The 23692-nt window shown below is 39.6% G+C and overlaps 1 protein-coding gene and 1 pseudogene across 1 annotated transcript in view; both read left to right on the top strand.

Annotated features, from left to right (window-relative positions):
- Positions 1-250: 250 nt before the first annotated feature.
- Positions 251-23692, top strand: part of LOC143889556 (calmodulin-binding transcription activator 3-like) — a 36387-nt gene continuing 12945 nt past the window's right edge. The window contains exons 1-5 of the mRNA XM_077393808.1: positions 251-620; positions 8135-8254; positions 8633-8748; positions 9006-9094; positions 18094-18136. Of these exons, the coding sequence (XP_077249923.1) occupies positions 581-620; positions 8135-8254; positions 8633-8748; positions 9006-9094; positions 18094-18136 (408 nt within the window). The 5' untranslated portion in view covers positions 251-580. The remainder of the gene's footprint in view (positions 621-8134; positions 8255-8632; positions 8749-9005; positions 9095-18093; positions 18137-23692) is intronic.
- On the top strand, positions 5190-8107 carry LOC143890537 (proline-rich receptor-like protein kinase PERK8; annotated as a pseudogene).

Below are 23692 nucleotides of genomic sequence, written 5' to 3'. Positions count from 1 at the left end.
GTACGCGGGTGCTATCAGCGTCCAATCAGATAGTCGCGCCATTATCAAAATATGATATCTCGGAAAAGAACAAGATTTTGACCGTTTTGGGCATCACCTCGGAAGACATTTACCTGCCACTCTTTACAACTGAACTGGACTCACTGGCTTTTCCCCGTAATATCACAATCTCTCAGGGGTACTATATTCAAAACACTCCCTAAAGAAAATCTTTCTTATATAAACACTGAGTTATCACCCCCGTATTTTTCTCCCCCCACCCCAATTCCATTTCTCTCCCTTTCCTGGATAAATTCCAAATAGGCGGCGCAGTCTCTCAACTTCCCCGCAATTTCGTCCGTCACTTTTCTATCATTTCCCAAATTCACCCCCGATTTTTCCCAAATTCACCTCCTTTTTTCCCGATCCTTCGTAAAAAAATCTCGTTTTGTAATTCGATTTCGCCCTATCAATATGCGATCAGTGATATTTACTTGAGCTACTTTTTGGATGAGAAGCGCGTTAGGGTTTCTCGTTTCATTTTCTGACATGATTTTTTCTAGGGCTTGAGGTCTGGAGATCGAACTGAAAGATTTCTTTCATGGCGGAGAGCAGGCGTTACGGTTTGCATGCTCAATTAGGTAAGGATTCAAAGTCTTTTATGAACTGATTCAAACAAGTTAGGGTTTAAATGGGTACTTTTTTTCTGCATTTTTTGTCTATTTTTTCTGAAGACTTAGAAATCTTCAGGCTCTGATTTCAATGGAAGTAGATAGAAATCGAGTATTTTGACTCAAACAAGTTAGGGTTTAAACGGGTACTTCAGAAATTGAGTATTTTGATTCAAACAAGTTAGGGTTGAAACTTGAAATGGGTTCTTCTTTTTTTTTTTCTGCATATTTTCTCTATTTTGTGAATACCTAGAAATCATCAGGCGCTAACTACAATGGCAGTAGATAGAAATTGAGTATTTTGATTCAAACAAGTTAGGGTTGAAATGGGTACTTCTTTTTTTCTGAGTATTTTCTCTATTTTTTGTGAATACCTAGAAATCATCAGGCGCTAACTACAATGGCAGTAGATAGAAATTGAGTATTTTGATTCAAACAAGTTAGGGTTTAAATGGGTACTTCTTTTTTCTGCACATTTTCTCTATTTTTGTGAAGACCTAGAAATCATCAGGTGCTGAGCCTAATGGCAGTGGATAGAAATTGAGTGTTTTGATTCAAACAAGTTTGTTTAAATGGGCACTTTTTTTTCCCCTGTATATTTTATCTATTTTGTGAATACGTAGAAATCGTAAGGTGCTGACTTCAATGACAGTGGGTAGAAATTGAGTATTTTATGGTTTATTGTGACTAATTTCACAATTCCATTACAAATTTGAATCTAAGAAGTAATTAGTCAGGGAAACAAGAGTGTCTATTGGGATAAGCTGCTCTTATCTAGTGTGTTGATTCGTAGCTGAACCATTATTTTTTTTTTTTTCAATCTCTCATATCACAAAGCTTGGTTCATTGGAGGTGGTTTTGTTTGCATCTCATGCGTAATCGAGGCTTTTTTTGGGCTTGTCATAGGCAACCTCAAATTGAGAAACAAAGCATATGGGAAATAGTTTCGAATATTTGGTGAAAAAAGAGATGCCTTATGTCATAGCATAATTGGAGAAAAATGTGGGAAAGGGTGGGGCAAATGGGAGTCTAGTGACCCACCAATAGGCAGAGGTTCAGGGGCATGACCAGTCCATTTGTAAGTGTCATACCTTCTATGGGTGAGTTAGGTTTCCCGTGCGGGGGGGGGGGGGGGGGGGTGTAGGTGACATAGGACGGGTACAACTTCTATGGGGTATATCTAGAAACACAATGAAGGTGACAAACTACCCATAATAGCTCAACTACATCGACCACCTAGTAACATGTGCTACATACCATATTTCACATGCAATCAAGGTTTCATGTTTCGGTTTCTGCACATTCTTGACCGTGACAAAAATGAAAACATGTTGATTTCATATGGAAATTTCAGTGGAAATCATTTAATATTACGGAATCGTTTGCTAGAAGAAATACAAACACACACTAAAAAATCATCACATAAGCAAAAAATAAAAATTGATAAATTTAGGAGATTTTCACTAAACTTGGATTTCTTGGATGCTTTACAAAGAGCCCTAATATGTGTTTATATAAAACACCCATAGGGATAAACATAGAAAGAGATCATGATAAGAAGGGAAAGTGATAAACCTAATCTAATTCACTAGCCTAATCTAACCCAACTACTCAATATAGCCCAATCAAATCAAATCTGAGGAGATTTGATCTTAATATGATTTTATTCTCTATCATGCCCCCTCAAACGTATATGGATTGAAAATCGATATACGTTTGATTACAATAGATATCCCCAAAAAGAAATGTAATTTTTTTTGATGCACACTATTACGATTGATGTCCGCCTGTTGTTGATATTGCTAAAGATGAATTGCCGCCTGTTGTTGAAGAATGTGTTGCATGAAAGATGAACCGCGCAGAGCCTCAAAGAACTGAATTGTACTCTAGCCGGAATGAGCGAGTCTTTAGGCCGGTTTTGAAAATCGAACCTTCTGGAAATGGGTCACAATGGACCAAAGCCTCGATGGGCAAAAGGGTGTCTTGATGGCCAAGAATGGGCCTCAATGGGCCAGACACATGGGTCGGCAAGTACCGATCCTCGTGGAAGTTGACTCTCTCAGGCACGAGCCTCAAAGAATCGAGGCCCCTCAACTGAGTAGAGCGATTTATTTTAGGCACGCACCTTGAAGAAAGGCACCTCAACTGAAATGGAAAATCAAAGATTGAAATAGAAGTTCAAAGATAAAGAGAATGAAAATGAAGAGAAGATAAAGAGAAACAACAACTAGCGACTTTTGATAGCAAATAGCAATTGTAGAACAAAAAATGGCATTGACAATATATTGTTCCAATAGAAGGAAAATGATGGTGCGGATATCAAATATTGGGGGTGATTTCACTTTGAACAAGAGGAAGGGGTGTGCAAATATCACATTGGGGATATACCTTTTTTTTTTTTTTGGCATAAGACGAGGTGGGCAGCCGAAAATATGAGAGAGTCCACACAATGCAAAGAAGGTATGGGAAATTGAAATATAGGGACTGCCTTTATCAAATTTTTTTTTTGGGTAGGGTTATGCTTAAGAAACCAAGAGCAAATATCAAAAGAAGGAAGGGTGAGACATTTCATTAATGGCAGTATGGACCTTGGTTGTTGTGAAGGGACTAGGCAATGAGACTGCAGACTTTAGAAACTACGGATCACACCTTCACACAGTAATAATAAAAAAAAAGAAGTAAGTGGAGAATAAACTAAGATCTTATCACTGCTCCTTGATATCTTCTCATCACGTCACCCAAAAAGCCCCTCTTTCTTTGCTATTTTTGATTCAAAACCCATGTTTGAGAAAGGATACCAAAACAATAGCACATGTGCAAAGGAAAATGGCATTTGTGGAAGAGGAATGGTTATGAGGCAGCCGAAGTAGTGGTAGAAGAGGAAGGGCAGAAAAAGGCCTAAGAAACCGGTGAAACATAAAATGATGAATAAGAAGAGATGAATAGGAGAACATAAGCTTTACTTGGGCTAGGCGGACGGCAAGGACGGCGAGCAAGGCCAGGGCCGTCCGCCCGAAAACAAAATCACCAAATGTGTGATCAAGGTCTACACCGCTGGCTTTGATACCATGATAAATTTATGAGATTTTCACTAAACTTGGATTTCTTAGATGCTTTACAAAGAGCCCTAATGTGTGTTTATATAAAACAACCATAGGGATAAACATAGAAAGAGATCATGATAAGAAGGGAAAGAGATAAACCTAATCTAATTCACTAGCCTAATCTAACCCAACTACTCAATATAGCCCAATCAAATCAAATCTGAGGAGATTTGATCTTAATCTGATTTTATTCTCGAACAAAATAAAAAAAACCACACAACGGTTTCACATCATTGGACATACCACTTTTCACATGTAACACAAATATTTATGCGTAATACATGCGTCACATTTCAGAGGGCGAGCCTTGGTGCAACGGTATGGTTGCTCCATTGTGACCTGGTGGTCACGGGTTCAGGTTCAAGTCACGGAAACAGCCTCTTTGCGAAACAGTCGTAAGGCTGGGTACATCTAGCTCCCCAGACCCCGTAATGGCGGGAGCCTCGTGCACTGAGACGCCCTTTTTTTTTTAACATGCATCACATTTCACATGCAATTCACACACACACACACACACATATATATATATATATAATTAACATATACCGGTATAGTATAATACTAACACACTAAATTTTGGTATACGTTTCAGTATATGTTTCGGTAGGGATGTAAACAAAAACATTTCAGTTGTTTCATGTCGGTTTCAGTGGAAATTTTAAATAATGCATGCAATTTACAGTGTAATATGTAAAACATATTGGTATGTTATACCACTAGTACGCTAATAGTTTTGGTTCGGTATGCGTTTAAGTTTCGGCACACGTTTCGGTGGGGATGAAAATGAAATTTTTTTGTTTGTTTCGTGTTAGTTCCGGTGAAAAGTTAAAACTATGTTGTCATTCAACGATGACATGAACTTTTACTTTTAGGGGAGGGATATCTTAATTGGAAATTATTCATGCATGGGTCCTTGGGACTTGTTAAGCTGTTGGAGAAAGGTGTTATTTATCTTTTATACTTCAACACTTCCCCGCACGTGTGGCCCACTTGGCAAACACGTGGCACATGTGGTCCTACTTTGGGCCAACCATCGCATGTGGAGTTTTGCTATCCGAGAGGTTTGAACTCGAGACCTTTGGCTCTGATACCATGTTAAGATCCATGGGGCTAGCTATACCACTCAGGGCTCTCACCACCTGCAACATTCGAGGTCTCTTAGCAGCAGAATGCCGCACACATGTTGCCGATGCCTCAATCATGAGAAATATTTCACTTTCAATAAAGTTTTTTTAAGCCTTGGATCGGTTATGTCTGTGAAGTCTCCATTATCTAGCACCTGGCTCAGCAATGGTCTAGCCTATTCATCCAGACTCTCATCACCTAACGGTTGAGATGCATCAACGGGCTTGCGTCCAGTAATGAGCTCTAAAAGCACAACTTTAAATGAGTAAATGTCAGACTTGTCAGTTAACTTTCTACTTGATGGATACACCATTGCTATTTGGTTTCACTAGTTAGATACTGCATATCTGAGCGTCAAAGATTGCTCGTATATGAGTATGTCCCAAATAATACGCTCTTTTATCATCTTCATGGGGAAGAAAGACCGGTTATGGATTGGGCAACCCGGGTTAAGGTTGCTGTAGGTGCAACTCATGGAATAGCATATCTTCACGAAGATTGCCATCCTCGGATTATTCACAGGGATATCAAGTCATCAAACATTCTTTTAGACAAAAACTTTGAAGCTCGGGTGGCAGATTTCGGGCTGGCAAAATTATCTCTGGATTCATTCACACATGTATCTACCCGCGTAATGGGAACCTTTGAATATTTGGCTCCGGAGTATGATTAAGTGGAAAGTTGACTGACAAGTCTGACGGTTACTCCTTTGGAGTTGTGCTTTTAGAGCTCATTACTGGACACAAGCCCGTTGATGCATCTCAACCCTTGGGTGATGAGAGTGTGGTTGAATGGGCTAGACCATTGCTGAGCCAGGTGCTAGATAATGGAGACTTTACAGACATAACCGATCCAAGTCTTGAAAAGAGCTTTATTGAAAGCGAAATGTTTCTCATGATTGAGGCCGCGACAGCATGTGTGCTGCATTCTGCTGCTAAGAGACCTCGAATGTTGCAGGTGGTGAGAGCCCTGCGTGGTATAGCTAACTCCATGGATCTTAACATGGTATCAGAGCCAAAGGTCTCGAGTTTAAACCTTCTGAATAGCAAAACTCCACATGCGATAGTCGGCCCAAAGTGGGATCACATGTGCCACGTGTTTGCCAAGTGGGCCACACGTGTGGGGGAGTGTTAAAGTATAAAAAGATAAATAATGCCCTAGGAAGCACGGGTACTCTCCAGGGCCTCCCGTACCCGTACCCGACAAGTATGGGGTGCGGGTACGTTCGGGTATGCCCTGGGTACGTCCCGGGTACGCACCCCCATAATTAAAAAAATAAAAAGTATTTTTCTTGTACTGGGTGCGTGTCGGGTGCATTGGGGGTGCGCACCCACACGTACCCGACACGTCTTGCTTCTCTAATCTGGTTTGTAAACCCTTCCTGCTTGTTCTCTCTCATTTCCTGTACTTAGTATTTACATGTAAACCATTTAAGTAAATGTTGTCCATTTACTTAAGATTTACATGTAAATAACGGAATACCCTCCATTTGGATTTATTAAAAATAGTTTCAAGACCCAAATCTAAAAGGAAAAAAAGTCAACTCTCCTGTTCTAGTACAAAATTCGTAGAAAAATGGTCGGGTCAAAATTTTAACTTTCTTAACTTCCAAACAGTGGGGTATTTTTCAAAATTTAAAAATTCATAAAATCTATCATGTCCAAACATTATTAAATCCCAAAAGTCCGGTATAAAAAATCTCATAATTTGACCTCTAAAAATTATTCATCTTATTAGGCACTGGTCAACACACTGGTCAATCCACTGGCGACTGACTTTTTTTCAAATGAATGATGTATTGATGCCTCATGTTATGAAATATGGAACTTAATCACTTATGAAATGAAGAGTAATATTAGAATTTTTCATTTTGGTGATGTTATTGTTATTTGATTGCTCTCAAATTTTTTTTTTAAATTTTTATAAATATATAATAAAATAATAAATATATTATTATATTCGGCGTACCCGCACGTACCCGCACCTGTTTTTTTTGGGAAAATCACGTACCCACGTACCTTTGTCGTGTCGTACCCGCACCCCGTACCTGTACCTGTGCTTCATAGATAACACCTTTCTCCAACAGCTTAAGCTTTTGGAGAAGTTGGTAATTTAACAGGACTTTATAGATCATTTTTCCTATGAGAGAGAGAGAGAGAGAGAGAGAGAGAGAGAGAGAGAGAGAGAGAGAGAGAGAGAGAGGTGATCTTTGTGTATGGCCACGTGGTAGTAGTTTCCACCTTTATTAATGGGCTATTGCCTGGGTCTAGGTGATGATTGGGCAATCAGGCATTTTCCTAGGCAATCACCAGAAAATTGTGTGGTGGCTTTGGGTTAGAATGGCATAGGCCAGTGGCCACTGCCCAACAGAGTTTGGCAAATTCGCCTAGGATATTCGTCTCAAGTAGACAGGTTGCACACATTTAGATGAGATTTGTGATTTTTCTTGTAGCCTGACTATGCCTTTATTTTTTGTCTGGTAGCTTAGTTTCCATTTGTTCATTTCTTTTGATAGGCAAATGATTTAACAAGCTTGCGATGTGATTTAGAAGAGAAAGACACACTTGCTCATATTATATGATGCATTTTGAGCATTGGGATAGGAAAGGCAGCATCCCTAAATTCGATTCAAAATATATTTTCATACGGTCACCGTAAAGGCAAAAGGTTGGAAAGGCAACAAAGCCTATTTACCATCCGATGGAAGCATAACTATACCTCGTGGTTTAAAATTTCGGTGTTGGTCCACGATTTCGGCCGAAATTCTGAAATTTCAGTAATTTCGTTGATATTTTGGCCAAATTTAATTATTATTATTTTCCTGGAATTTTAAATTTTAGCCAAAATTTTTGGCTAAAAGATTGGTTTTTTCTGATTTTTTTTTACCGAATTTCGGATGAAATTGATACTGAAACGGAATTTTTAAAGCTTGCTATAGCTCAGTAGCTAGGGTAGGTTGCGTGTGTCACTTGCCTGTAATGTTTTTCTTTTCGTTATATTTATTCTTTAAAAAATAAGAAAACTTTTTCCTTAAAAAAAAAAACAGAAGAAAACTTCTTTGGTGGTGCTGAAATTGCTCTATAGTTTCCTGATGTGACTCTTTTTTTTAAGACAGTGTCCTAATAGACAAATATTGCATTTTGTTCGAACGTAATGTTTTGTAAAATATGTTTGATTGTGTAGAGGAACTCGATAATTCTATATGTTTCTCTTGTTCCTCTTTATTGATTTGATTATTTCATTATGGATGCACAGATATGGAGCAGATACTTTTGGAAGCACAAGCTCGATGGTTGCGCCCAGCTGAAATTTGTGAAATTCTACGTAACTATCAGAAATTTCGTATTGCTCCCGAGCCTCCGAATAGGCCACCTAGTATGACTCATTATCACTAATATCTTGATCTATTTTCAAGTCAATCAAGAGCTTCTTTTCCTTCCGAGTTCCTTTAGCAAAGAATGAACACTATGATTATGACCCCATGTTATGCTCAAGATATCATTAATTTTGTTTTTAGGCTTTTCTTGATAATCTAGTTTGTCATGATCATGTAATAAGAAAAATGGTGTTCTGAATTCTCAAAATTTTGTTTTGATAGTTAACTATTTTGATTGTTATGTGCATTAATTATGTCCTTTGAAACATTCAAATGATCAATCCTGTGAAACGAGATGTTTTCAATAATTTTGGCTCCATCTATAACTTAATTCATTTGCGAATGTCTCTTAGATCAAAATGCGTTTGCCTTGTCAGGTGGCTCGCTTTTTCTTTTTGATCGAAAGGTGTTAAGATACTTTCGGAAGGATGGCCATAATTGGCGAAAGAAGAAAGATGGGAAGACAGTGAAAGAAGCTCATGAAAGGCTAAAAGTAAGTTTTACAAAGAAGGTGCTTTTCTGTTTGAATTCCTGACGACATGCCTGAACTTTTTTTGTGGCAATGGAATGGAATATGAATAGTCTATATTAAACAGAAAATTTTTTATGAACCTTTTTCTACCATTTTACATGGATTTTGTGGGTGCATTCCGTTACCCTTAATTTAAAGCATTATACCTGTCAGTATATTTTTAGCATTTTTTGTTCAGAAATGATGCACTAATTATTGAGATCCCAATACAATTTTAGGCTGGAAGTGTTGACGTGTTACACTGCTACTATGCCCATGGGGAAGACAATGAAAACTTCCAAAGACGCAGTTACTGGATGCTGGAAGAGTGAGTATGAAAAGATTTTTTATTTCGTGTTTTTATTAATTCTTCTTTCGAACCTTTAGGTTTTATTTCTGCATGTCTTTTTTTTTTCTATGTGCGTTGTGTTTTGTACTTTTATCATTTATTTCTGTTCCATAAACTTTAAGTAGTGTTGATCAAGGGATCTACTATAGCCCTATCTTTTCTCTGTATGTTGTGTAGTTTAGTTCTTGTGAAGTTATCCAGTCAATCATCTTTGGTGGCAAAAAATCTCAGAAAGCTGGATTTCTTCACCATGGAAAATACAAGAAAATTGTTATTCACATGTACATGGGCTCTACTGAACAAAGTGGAGGCAACAATCCTTGTAGAGGGGGATTCTCTCAACGCTAGTCAATGGATGAAAGATGGTGAAGGGTTCCAATGGATATTCTCCGATGTTATTGAGGAGGCCTTGGACATTGTTGAGTGGCATGCTACATCATTCCAACATGTCCTTTGCTCTGCTAATGGTGAGGGAGATAAGCTGGCTCACTCTAGGGTTGAGGATGCGGCTTTGATGGTGTTTGATCACCTTCCCACTTGAGAGTAGTTCTTGACTGTGTGTAGTTCTTCTTGTATTTTCTGTTTTTGCTTGTGTGTAGTTCTTGACTGTCTTAGTTGAGGGGCTTTTTGTCCTTTTTATCAATAAATTACCCCACCATTCGAAAAAGAGAGAGGTAACAATCCCATTCCCTATGGTGATCATGTACAAGAGATGTCAAAATTGAGGTGTATAACTGAGATTAGGGATTCTCTAAAGAGAAAAGGGATGGGTCTCCCACATGTTGGAAATCAATTTGGCCTGTTTTGCTGCCAGGAGCAAGTCACCGGGAGAGCACACTTAGTAGTCGGCAATAGTTGGGGCATACAAGGGTCCATGTTATTTTTGTGCACATCGACCAATGGGTTCTTTCCTTTGAATTTGACAATCTGTTTATGTTTTTCTTCTGTCACTACTAGACTGCATGATGTTTATGCGTTCTGACTCTGATTTACTTCATAGAGGTAGGGACACAACCGCATCGAAGAATCATGCTGATATTGAAATGGCTTAGGAAACGTGTCTTACTCTGGACTTCGTGGAGGGGAAGCCAAGGATGATTGTTAAACACTTATTTCGATTCCAACCTGCTATCTCCATTGTTCACCAGATCATTCGGTCTTAATTGTTTACACTAAATCAACAATTTGACTTTTGGGAAGTCAACAATCTGACTCGGGGTAAACCTGATGCTCAACCTGCACATAGAGGATCGAGATCAAGAAAGGAATCAAGATCAATATCATGAAAGGAGAAAGATGGGGGTAGCAGGGGGCGACTTATGAACCCAACAGGTTGGGGTGGGGGCGTGAGAGAGAAAAGAGAAGGAGATGCGAAAAGGATGTGAAAAGGGAGAAGCGTAAGGAGAGAGGTGAGGAAAGTGAGGGGAGAAAAGAGAAGAAGATGAAATAAATAATTAAATATAAGAATTTAGGGATATAAAACTGACCTAATATGAAGCATCACACTTCAAAAAAAAGTAACACACTCAATCAATAAAAGAAAACATCAATTTTCATTCATATTTAATTGCTTTTAAGGCCAATAGGCCTTTCATATTTATAGGCTATGCATGACATACGAAAATTAAAAAAAGGATTCCTTCCTTGTTGCAAAACAACTCATAGTCTAATTGGGACTCCTATCATACTTAACTTCTAACTCTTCATTGAAATAAAACTCCTATTACATGGACTCGCCCCTACTACAACTAGGGCTTCTCACTCATCATGTAAACTAACCCACTTCAAGTCCCACAAATACAAGTGCTCCCTTATGTTGTAACATGGGCCCTTGTGGTCACTTACCAACTTAAATGTTTAATTACAAATGACTTATATATGCCTTCACTTAAGATTTTTGTAATAAGCATGTAGGCCACATTTTAGGCACTTGCAACTTAAAGACAAAGTTTTGAATTTTAACCGAAACCGACACGAAATGACCGAAATGTCTTTGTTTCCCTCCCCACTGAAACTATACCGAAACCATTGTATAACGAAATTAAAATCGTAAGTGCATTAGTGGTTTACTATAGCAATTTGTGTTTTTTTAATGTTTTTTTGAATGTAATATAGCAATTTGTGTTATGTAACTATATTTATATAATTTATGTGAAATGTGGTTTTTGTATTTTGTATAAATATTTAAATGAATTACATCTGAAATGTAGCATACACTAAATTATTAGACATGCGCGACACCGCATGTCATATGGGATGATTCCGAAGTGTCTATTTATGCTTATCTTAGAACTTCCTGCAGTTTCATCTTAAACTTTTATCATTTGCATATGTTTCCTATGTCACAAATATCTCCGATATTTTCAAAATATAGCGTTTTTATCGCGAGATTTTGATAAAACGACAAAATCCCGAACTAATCCCCAGATTTTAAAAATAAAGCGATATTTTCGTTTTTATCATAAAATATCCTGATATTTTACGATATTTTTATTTTATATATATTTTTCTTAAATTTAATATTTATATATTTTTTAAGTAATTTTAATTTTACTGTTTATTTCTCGATATAAACCCGAAAAAAATAATAAAAAATAATATATTCCGAGATTTTCCCTTGCCGAGAAATTCCCGAGAACGACATTTGTGACATAGGATATGTTTCTATACGTTTCCATGATTTTATTTTCAATCAAAATTTGCAACCAAAACCGACATGTTTTTTTTTCAATGGTGATCGAAACCGAAATCGAAAATTTTAAACCTTGCTTTAAGAATCAAGTGATATATATTTTTTTGAAAGGTAACTTTTATTATTAACGGAACAAATTACATCCGGTTGGGGACAAGGTGTCCCCTATAAAAAACAGAAGATACACTGATTTCATGAAGGGGAATCGACACCCAAATCGACTTGAGATACGAATCGAGTTTCGGGTAGATTAGCCCCATCTTTCGCCAGGACATCCGCCACGGTATTTGCCGTTCTCCTACGGTGCCGCAGTGAGGGGTGGACTATCCGTACTAGATCCCGAATTTCATCGAGAATTTGATGAAGATGCCAAGGACCACCCCCAAATTCTTTGCCCACCAGATTACGTTAGACAAATCTCCTTCAATAATCAGTGGGCCCAAATTATGATTTGCGTACCATCACAGTCCCGCTAAGAGAGCCTTCGCCTCGGCCTCATTGGCATCACAGAGCCCACCCGGACCGGAGTATGTCATTATGGAATGGCCCCCAGGATTTCGAATGATTCCGCCTATGCCCGCCTTCTCGGGATTCCCGAGTGAACTACCGTCAAAGTTTAACTTGAGCCAGCCCTCTGGCGGTGGCTCCCATCTCAGCAAAATTTGAGTGCGAATTTTCTTCTCCGATGCCACAGTTTCCCATTGTCTAAGAATAGAACCAACTGGGCAAGGGATTCCGCCGAATCGACGAGCCCAAGCTATAATTGCTAACTTTACGTCCAGCAAGATGTACCTCCAAGATTTTTTCTTTCCACCACATAGAATTTCCAAGGCATCCGTTAAACATACCGCCCCAGTGTGAAATAACCAATGATATGCGATTGAACATTACCCACGACACGCCAAAAGAATGGAAGATAGCCATCCATACTCGGAAAGCCAAAGGGCAGGTAATGAATAGATGATCGTGTGACTCTTCCTCCTTTCGACAAATAATGCACCAGTTGACATATTGGAACCCACGATGCTTTAGACGGTCGATTGTGTTGATACACTCATGAGCAACAGTCCACGCAAATGCTGAGATGCGTGGAGGAACTACATTACACCAAACACGAGCCCGTGTAGAGTCAGGGTCCGTACCCTCATTCAATTTACGGAAAAAATGATTGCACCGAGAAAACACCCTGAGAATCAGGGCTCCAAATCCATTCATCTTCAACGTTCGGAGGTAGATAATGATTGGATAGAAGCTGCATGAGGGACAAAAAGCTACGTATCTCCATATCCTTCAGATTTCTTCTGAATTTGATATCCCAGAATGCACGCCCATTGTCCTCCCCTCTAATCAAGACATCCGCAATTCACACCTCTTTTTCAGAAGTAATTTGGAAGAGGTCCGGAAATCGATGCTGCAATTTTTGATCTCCAATCCAAAGATCAGTCCAGAAACGAATCAAATTACCTTTACCTGCTTTGAATCGTAGGTGCGGTAGAAATGATGATTGGACTGAGCTTATGGACTTCCACACACCCGACCCCTTGCTGGCTGAGGGTGATCCGCATATCCATTCACCCCAATCAGAGCCGTATTTGGTTCTCATGATGTTGTGCCACAGCGCGTCCTTCTCCGTACTAAATCGCCATAACCATTTGCCAAGGAGGGCCCGATTCCTTTGTCTGATTTTTCCGATCCCCAAACCCCTTTCTTACGAGCTTTGCATACCACATTCCATTTCAGCAAGTGTTTTGTTCCGAGGATGATCCCCAGACCCCCCTTCTTACGAGCTTTGCATACAAAGGAATCAAGTGATATTGGTGGGAAAATACCATGATACCCCTCCTATAACTTAATGAACTTAAAAAGACACCTAAAGAATACTTAAAAATTAAAATATGGTTCGTAGGATGATCACAATCATACTCCCCCGCTTGAAAAGATTTGATCTCCATGAATATAATGATTACTATGATGGGTGGGAGTTCTTCAACTGGGATTTTCGTAGTGCCTTACCATAATGGGCTTGTCAAGGAGAGGGTGGTTCTTCATTGAACGCTGATAAACAATGAACTGATTGATTATGGCTGCAGAGTGGCAGTCATATAATGGTAGACTTAAAGTAAACTTATGATCGTGTTATCAATCCATTGTAGTCAATGACAAGGCTTAGACTATATTGACTATTGAGACCTCTAGCTAATGGCTACTTTAAGGTCAGTGATTGCTCATCCTTGAGAGAGAGAGAGAGAGAGAGAGAAGAGAGAGAGAGAGAGAGAGAGAGAGAGAGAGAGAGAGAGAGAGAGAGAGGGTATGCTTTCGTTCACCGAAACGTTTTTTGTTTCCATGGTGACCTAAACCGAAATTGAAATCGAAAATTTTAAACCTTGCGTAAAGAACCAAGTGATATTGGTGGGAAAATACTGTGATACCCCTCCTATAAGTAAAGGAACTTAAAAAGACACCTAAAGAATACTTAAAAATTAGAATATTGTCCCTAGGATGATCCTCATCATGCTATCCCGCTAAAAAAGATTCGACCTCCGTGAATATAATGATTATTATGATGGGTTGGAGTTATTCAACTGGGATTTTCGTAGTGCCTTGATATAATGGGCTTGTCAAGGAGAAGGTGGTTCTTCTTGGAACGCTGGTAAACAATGAATTGATTTATTTTGGCCGTTGAGTGGCACTCGTATAAAGGCATAATTAAAGTAAACTTATGATCGTGTTATCTGGCCATTGCTGTTGGCAGAAGTTAGTCAATGACAAGGCTTAAACTATACCAAGACCTCTAGCTAATGGGTACTTTTATGCATGGTTTTAAATTTCGGCCGAAACGTTTCGTTTCGGTCGAAATATTTCAGTTTCGGTGGAAAACGAAACGAAATTCACAGTGAGTCGGAAAAGTACCAAACTTCGCCGAAACGTTTCGGAAATTTCGGCCGAAACGTTTCGTTTCGGCGGAAATTTCGGTGAAACGTTTCGGTGAAGTACAAAATTTCGGTGAAACGTTTCGGAAATTTCCGAAATTTCGGTGAAATTTTTACAAGATTTCGTCCGAAATTTTGTACCGAAACCAAAACCGAAACCGAGATTTAAAACCTTGCTTTTATGTCAGTGATTGCTGAGGGGAGGACTTATGCTTTCTTTCACAGGAAGTTGAAAGACGTTTCATGGAGTAGGCACCTGATATGAAGACAGGAAAAAAGTGCGCAGGTTTGGAAGCTAAGAAAAAAATAATGGGGTTAAATGAGCTACTTCAATCTTATTTGATAGATACTTCTGAGTCCAAAAGGATGGTGGCTTCATAGACAACTAAGTCGATCATTTGATGTTTGTGAGGAAAATTGATTTAGATTGTTAATCATGCTTCTCTATGTTGATGACATAGTAATCACTAGAGCAATGCTTTTGAAATAATCAGTGTGAAAGATGACAGTTTGTTTGAAACGGAAAACGAAGATGTGGGCTCATCTCTAAGAATTTCTCCTACTCCAGTCAGACCAAGGTTGCCAGTACTTATCTATCAAAATTTAGATTCATAAGTGGGATTTTTTGGGCTCTGTTGGGGCTAAGGACTCTAATGATGCGGAAGCGAGGGTGCTGCTCCAGGGCATCAGGTTATGGACAACAGTGACTAGGGTAAACGCGTAGACCTATCATGGAGGGAGATTCCCTCAATGCGTCATCAGGTGGATCAGTGGATGGATGTGAGCCACTCTCACCCGTGTAGGTTCCCGATGATTGTTCTTTTTTTATTTGTATCTTCTTTGGTTTTATTTTTCCTTCCATCTCAGTCGTTGTTCCCCCATCTTTAATAAAATTTGCTATCATTTAAAAAAAAAAGATTTAGGCTCATTGAAACACATTTTGTAGTTCAGATCGATGAAACAAGGGAATGAGTTGGGTTGTGCCAACATCAGCCTGCTTCGAACTTGCATCTAAAACCAATACGGAAAAGGGCAAACCACCATCTATCCTGCTGACTCGAGTAAGGAATTTTTGGCCAAATTTAGAGAACGAGATAATCCACGGGTTCAAATAAGTTCAAATCTTTATGGAAGCACTTTCAGTATTTAACTTTCGCTAGACCCTATAGATTACTATGGAAAATCAACTCTGTTAACACATTTATAAGCCTAGACTCTCACGGTCTCACCTCAATGCCATGAAGACAGTTCATAGAAACGAGCAATCAATGGTGGGATAAATAATAGCAATGATTAGGGATTGAAATAGTTTGCTTGATGATAATAGTTTGCTTCTTAGATGATGATTAGGCTGGAATCTTGATGATAAAGTTCAAAATTGAATTTTTGTGTTTTAATTGGAAAACAAGTTGGATTCAATGGAAGATGCATTGGCTAGAGATGGAGTCACTTTGGCGGAGTTGGTACTTTATGATTCCCTCCCTTTTTGATTTGTCTTTTGTTTTCTCGCGATCTATTGTATTTTGTCTCTTTGTATTCTGACTAACTTGGGTTTTTAATGAAATTGGCTATCATTCAAAAAAAAAAAAAAAAATGGAAAAAAAGTTGTGTGACTTGTGTCTCAAACATTATAGCCAGATCAAGTGCCGAGGTAGAATGTAGAGCTCTTTTAGCTTTAGCAATAGAAAATAACTAGGTTGAAACTTGAAAGAAATCCCATACACTGGTCATGCAATGAATCCTGTTTAATACTAAGCACATCAAGACCGACTAAATAGTTCATTTTAAGAAAGGTTTTAGCATAAGAGAAAGACATGATGCTACATGTGGACACCAAGCGTACGAAATGCCTTTTGTGAAATAGACATGATCAAATCAACCATCTTTCTATGTAGACATTCATCATAAGGCAGAGGATCGGAGAGGTTGGTTGCATTCTCTTTATCACATTTTATTTTGCATAAAATGCACTTAGCATTTGTATTTTATCCATGATGTTCTCAATGAATTTATACCTTTGTATGTAGGAAGAATGAAGACAGCTGTGAGGCCAACCATGCTATACGGCTTAGAATGTTGGGCCACCAAGAAGCAACATGTGCATAAGATGAGTGTAGCGGAGATTCGAATGCTTAGATGGATGTGCGGCCACACAAGTTTAGATAGAATTAAAAATGAAGACATCGGTAAAAAGGTGTGGGTGGCACCAATTGAGGAGAAGATGAGAGAACACCGCTTAAGATGGTTTGGGCATATCCAACGTAGGCTTTTGGATGCTTCAATGAGAAGAAGTGACTCGTGCCAAGTTGATGGAGTAAAAAGAGGAAGGGGCAGACCGAAAACAACTTGGGTAGAAACAATGAGGAAGGACTTGATGGCTAGGAACATAATAGAGAACATGACATTAGATAGGAGAGAATGGAAGAAAATGATCCATGTAGACTAACCCAACTAGTGTCAGGATTAGACTTAGTCAATTTGAGCCGGGTAGATTCTTTCACCTTCTTCATGAAAATTTTCTAAAGGATTCATTAGCCGACCCCAACTAGTTTGGGACAAAGGCTTAGTTGAGTTGAGTTGAGTTGAGTTGAGTTATGTTGGAAGAATGAATCAAGTGACTGACTTTGTCACTGTTGAAATTTTCACTTTGTTCTTATTAAGCTGTAAATATTTCGGATGCTGTCCTCCGAACTTTAGATTGAACTGATTGAAACGTGACAAATGTAATAAAACAAGACAAATTTATCCTCAATTATTATATGAGAAATGCTAAACTCACAGGAGCCCTTGCAAAAAAAAAAAAAAAAAAAACCCGGATGGCAGGGCTCTCCCATCGGTCAATTTCCATTTATGACAGTTATGATTATAATTTTCTATGCCGTCATAAATGGAAATTGACCAATGGGAGAGCCCTTCTAACCTTTTTTTTGCAAGGGCTCCTTGAGATTTCTCTTATTATATATGATGATGAAATTTTGTTGTTCACTGCAAAGCACTGAATTGTCCTAGAAATGTTAGTCTGTTGTTGTTTCCCTTGCTTCTTAATTCCTCTGATCCTCCCGTGACTAATATGATATTATTTGGATTTGAATTCATCTGATGTGTAGGGCCTGCTAACTTTAATATGATATTTTTGCATTTGAATTCATCTGATGTGTTGGGCCTGCTAACTTTTTTGTTGCACATCCCATCTTAAATGTCTTCAAACCTTTTGTTTTTAAATTGTTAATTATCTTCAAAGTTACTTCAACAGAATCAATGTTTTTGGCTCCTATAGATTTTTTTTGTTCAGGAAAGTTCTCTTTTTAATGTATTCATTCTTTCTTCTGCTTTTATCAACTTGACTGTTTCTGCAGGGAATTCATGCACATTGTTCTTGTCCACTATCGTGAAGTGAAGGTTGGGATTCATTTCTTTCATCTCCATCAATGTTTGTGGTTGTGTTTTAGTTTTGAATTAGATAAATGTTTTCAGTACCAATATTCCCTTTTAAACGTCAAACAAAAATAACTTCGGAAGGCCTCTTTATTATGGTGCCTTCTTAATTAGTCATCAGAAATGCTTATTTGGTTGTATATTCTCTTTTTATTAATGATATTTTACCATTAAAAAAATGCTTATTTGGATGCAGACTAGAATTTGCAGATAAATGTTTTATATGATTGATGTATGCCACTGTATAGGTCGCTTTCTTTCGTCTTCTGTTGTTGGTCTGATTTAAGCGGTTCCTTCTGTGATTAGTTAATAAGTTGGGTTTCTAATCTGCAAAAAGACAGGTGTCAATCCTAAAATTTTCATTTCTGCCATTTTTTGTGCTATATTTATACTAATATTTTTTTAAACGTAGGGATATGATAAATAATATGGATAATCTTGAAATTTAGGAAGTGTTATACCTAATGAACATCCGGTTTCTAAAATTTCAACATGAAAGGATCCATTGATTATGAAATATGAATGCTTCAAGAAATGGTTTCAATCATATCGGAAAAGATTGCACAAACTGTTCTGCTTTTGGTAGTTTAAGTGAGGAAGTACCTTTTTCTCGTGCTCTATAAAGAGGGTTAGGTTACATTGGAGCTTATGCGTTCCTGTTGCTTAAAGGTGGATTTGCAAAGAAAGATGAATAAGGGTTTTTCATGGTTAGTCCAAATCCTAGGACGTGTTGGGCTTTCAGCCTCATTTGGAGATTGAGTCATGTGAGCAGAGAGAACATGGCTCCTAGGTGGCCGTCTCCCTCTCTGGACTCGGTTGTGGTTGTGTTCTTGCTCTTAACCATCTCGGTCTCTGAGTTTGTGTACTTGTTTTGCTGCTTTGTATAAAATTTTCTTTTCTACTAAAAAAGAGCTTTTGAGGAATCCTTTTCTCACTAGTATGAAGCATGTATTGTGTAGGTTCAAACGGATAATTCAAAAATCCCAGAAAGTTGTTCTCTCTACCAATGAGTACTTACTAGAGATTAAGAATCTTTTTGATCAATCCACTTCCATCAAACTACCCCTCAATGGACATGATAAAGTCTGGTACACCTTGAATGGAATAGGAAATGATTAGCACATGTGCAACACATCTATTTTGGTTTGCTTATATTTTCCGTTACTTTTTAGATTTGCAAGTTCTTGTGGAATATGATTGTCTTCTCACCCCATTTCAAAAAAAAAAAAATGATTGTCTTCTCACCTCATCTAAGGCTTTTGGTAAGTCTTCTGCTCCACATCCAGCCTCTCAGGGCATTTTTGAGGTTCTAATCTTTTTCTTTGGATAAGTATGAATTAATATAAACTAAAAGAGGGCAAACTCCCATAGAAAAGAAGGGGAGCAGAGACGCAACCCCACAAGCAAACATAATTGCAGAATAGGCATATTGTGCCACATCATTAATTCATTACATTTCGTCCATGATTTGCAAACCTATAAGCTAGACTCCCCTTCCCTATGAATATGAGAGCATGAGAAAATCATGCATTTCCAAATAGAGTATTTCCAAGGTGGGCAAGATTTTTTATTGAGCCATCAGATCACGTTGAGAACATTGCCATCAATCCATAGATTCTGAACATTGCCTTGCTTCAAAAGAGTTAAAACATCACGATCACGTTGAGAACATCGACTTCGATGCACAGTTTTTGAACACTGGATTGCTTCAAAAGAGTTAAATGTATCCATACGGCCTTAACCTTCTCCTCGATACATGATTTTCATTGTAGGGACCTTCCAAAGGCAAAGATAATACTATCACTCGATTCTGAGACGAACTCCCACGTGCAACCTTCCTAACCTCAATTCCATCGGCAATAGTCACTTTACTACCTACATCAAAGTTAAGCTTGAGCCACCCCTAGGAGCAGCCCAAGTTAAGCTCGGACACCTTTTTGTTCGCTCTCACCTTAACCCGTTTCTTTCTAACAGTCGGTGCCGGGGTACTCTCCACCTCCTCTCTCCTTATCTCAGGGGGAAGCCGACTCTGCCGATCTAATAGGATTCTCCGGTAGATTTTGGGAATTGGTGTACTCAGACATGACCCAAAAAAGGACAAACGAAATGGAGAAACAAATAGGGAAGCGAGACGCACCGGAGAAATAGAGAGAAATCGCCGGGGAAGATGAACCAGGTGCCTGAAAAGGAGAAAAGCCCCCCGGAAAAAGAGAAGAACTCCACCGGACGACAAATAAGCCCACCAAAATGAGAAAAACCCGCGGGAATGTGGAGAAACTCCCAGTAAATCTCAAAACCAAGACCGGAGAAGAGAAAGACCGCAAGAGTTTGCCAGAAAAAGCAAAGAGCTCGCAACAACAAAAGAGAAGAAAAGAAAGAAGAAGAAAAATGTGAAAATGAGAAGTAAAGGGGGGCTTTTATAGCGGTTTGGGTGGGAAACCAAAGGGTCAGTTGTCGAACTTCGACCGAACCCGACCCGTGGCACCCCTCCACTCGTGAGCGATCATTAATGCGCCGTCGAACCGTCAAATACTCAAGCGTCACGCCATCATTAGCACAAGCACCGAAGCGGCTCGTCCCTTCACGAAGTCATTCTCAAAAGCTCTAAACATTGCGTCGACTCTCACCAACGTTCCAAACACGATCGACTCTCGAAGCTAATTGATACCGGTACCCGACGATTCGTCAAGGCACCCCACTCTCCAGCTTCATCCGGTATATCGACTCAGCACCGACCAACACAATCCTTGGAGAGAGACAGCATGGCAAAAGATGAAATCGAGAAACTCAAGACTTAAAGAACACTTTTCATTAAGAACTTAACATCTTTACTAGGGAAACACTTTTCATTAAGAACTTAACATCTTTACTAGGGAGGGCTTCGAGGCCGATTACAAAAACACAAGAGCATGAAAAGACCTAAACACTAAGTCGTAGAATCAGTCAGTACTGCATGCAAAAACCGATTTCCCTCTCTGGATCCAAGGACTCCGAGCTCCGCCTGTGGGACCTCAACACCGGGGCCGCCACCCGCCGATTTGTGGGCCACACCAAAGACGTGTCTCCCCCCCGGACCCTGAGAAGGACGGAGATTACTCGGCGGGGTTTTCTTCTGCCAGATCCTCAGAAGGATCTTCTTCCACCGGCTCCCTCGGACAGTCAGACAGTTCCCCGAGCTGAGCCTTCAGGGCCTCGTTCTCTTCTCCAACACTTCGACCCTCTCCTGAAGACGATAGGCCTCCACCCCCAGCTGAAGAAATTGGTTGGCCACCTCCTGACCCCTCTCCTGGGCATGCTTCAGGGAATGCTTATAGTTCCCCGCATAGCTCACGATCTTGGCCAAGGAGATGCCCGAACCAAGCTCCGATGACCCTTGACTGAGCTCTGGATCCTCGTTGGTCCTCGAAATCTTCCTTTTCTTCTCCTTCTTTAATCTCTGTCCCTCCCCTCTACTTTCGGCCACCGGGGACATCACCACGGGGGAAGCAAATCTCTCCCTCACCACCTCTTTTCCCTTGCTAGAGCCTCTTGTTCTCCTGGCCACTGGCTCTCCGGCATGCTCCCCACGATCGTCGTCCCCCACAGGTAAAGAATTAACTTCCACGACCGGAATGATCGCCACCGGCTGGTCTTGGGGACCTAATTCTTGCGACATGACAAATGGGAAGCATAGAACTAGAAAGAGAAAGAAGAAAACCAGAGGTAGAAGGCAAAATGATGGGGAAGAAAGCAAACCCCTAGCCTCTTTAAATAGGGAAAAATAGAGGCGGGAAAGCTGAGCGGGATAATTGAAGATCTGCCGCCTTTCTGACACGTGTCATGACAGGGCGATGTTACGGGAATAACGCACCGTAATGAGCCTCCTTCCCATCACCGCCATCATTATCGGGAGCCGCCGATTCGAGTCCCCAAAAGACACGATGTTCCCACTACCCTCTATTTAAATCTTCTATTTCCCGCCCAGTGACGATCCATCTCCCCGTCTAGCGTCCCCGACCGAACGAATCCATCGACGAGATCGGTACCGTTCACCGAATGATGTTGAAAGAACAAAACTACGTCCTCGACCTGTAAAACAGCTCAAGGAAGTGGGGGGCAGTATGTTGGGGGTACAATCAGAAATTCGGTACCGACCCTAAACCTTGCCCCCAACCCAAGGCACGTCCATATTGGGCCCACGCCCCAGACTATCGGTACCGACATATTGGGAAATAAGACACCACCACGGGAATCCCGTAAGCAAGCGGGAGATCCAATTGACCGTTACAAGAATCCCCACAAAGGAAAGAGGGATCAAGGGCTCCCACCACGACCGCCATTCCTCCATCTCGGTTTGGCCATTCCTAAGATCACGCCCCCACGATTGTAACTGCCGCCCAATCCGCAACACGCTAGTGGTGTTAAGGGCGTGATGGAGGTCGTTGGCTTCATGAACCTTGCCTCTTATAAAAAGGCACCCGCACACTCAAAGAGGACACGCATAGGCATTGGTACCCCTTCGCTGGTAACCCCATCTGGCTCTGTTCTTCTTCCCTCTGTCCCTTTTGTTTGTGATTGCCCGTTTCTGACTTGAGTGTCGACTGTCGAAGTGGCCGCTCGGAGCCACATCTCCGGGCCCACTAACGCTTTTTCTGTGAGCGCATGATCAAGCAGTCAGATTTCAGGCACCATCAACTTCTTTTCAAACATTCTCATCACTCTTGAAAATAGAATTCAATTGTTCAAATTTGACATGCCAAAAAGAATTATTTCCGAAACACAGCACTCAGAATTGAGTTTATCTTCATTCTTCTTTTTTTTTTTCGCATTTATTCCATAATCTGTATTTTCTTCTCCATCATTAACATAGATGTGATCACCTTCGATTTCACATAGCACATTTTCATGCCTTCTTTGTTTTTTTTAGGACCAAATCTTCATTTTCTTTTTACCATTCAATAAAAAAAAATCTTCATATTCTTTTAGGACAGGGTTGTATAGGCTTGGGAATCAATGTTGATTGAGCATCATCCTTATTATCAAATGTATTCTTAATTTCTGACTCTTTATTTTCTTCCACTATATTCTACAAATTTAGAAGACTAGAACCCTCTTTAAAAAAAATTAGGTTTAAAATCTTCCTTCGTTGTCACAAAAGAATGTGTTTTTCTCTCCTATGAGTTGCATCCCGATCATATTTCCATGGTCTCCCAAGCAATTTGTGACATGCATTCATGTGGAACTGCATCACACCTCACTTCGTCTCTGTACCTGAGCCCAATATAAAATGAAACTAATGCATTAAAAAAAAAGAACAAAAAGAAAAGAAAACGAAACTAAGCTAGTATCAAGTACCTTAGCATCCTCAACCATTATATGTCAGACGACATCACAGCATACTTCCTCTCTGTATCTGGTTTCTATAGAAAATGAAACTAAGCTAGCTACAAGTACCTTACCTCCTTTCGTGGTTAGGCCTGTAACTCAATGGTTGAGGCTTTGTATCTCAACACTGAGGTCGCAGCTTCCATTATAGCTTAC

Source organism: Tasmannia lanceolata, unplaced genomic scaffold (assembly GCF_043159265.1).
Source record: "Tasmannia lanceolata isolate RefF3 unplaced genomic scaffold, GAP_Taslan_0.1 ptg000013l, whole genome shotgun sequence".
NCBI lineage: Eukaryota > Viridiplantae > Streptophyta > Magnoliopsida > Canellales > Winteraceae > Tasmannia > Tasmannia lanceolata.
Note: the sequence above shows the minus strand (reverse complement) of the source record. Positions and strands in the feature narration are given on the sequence as shown.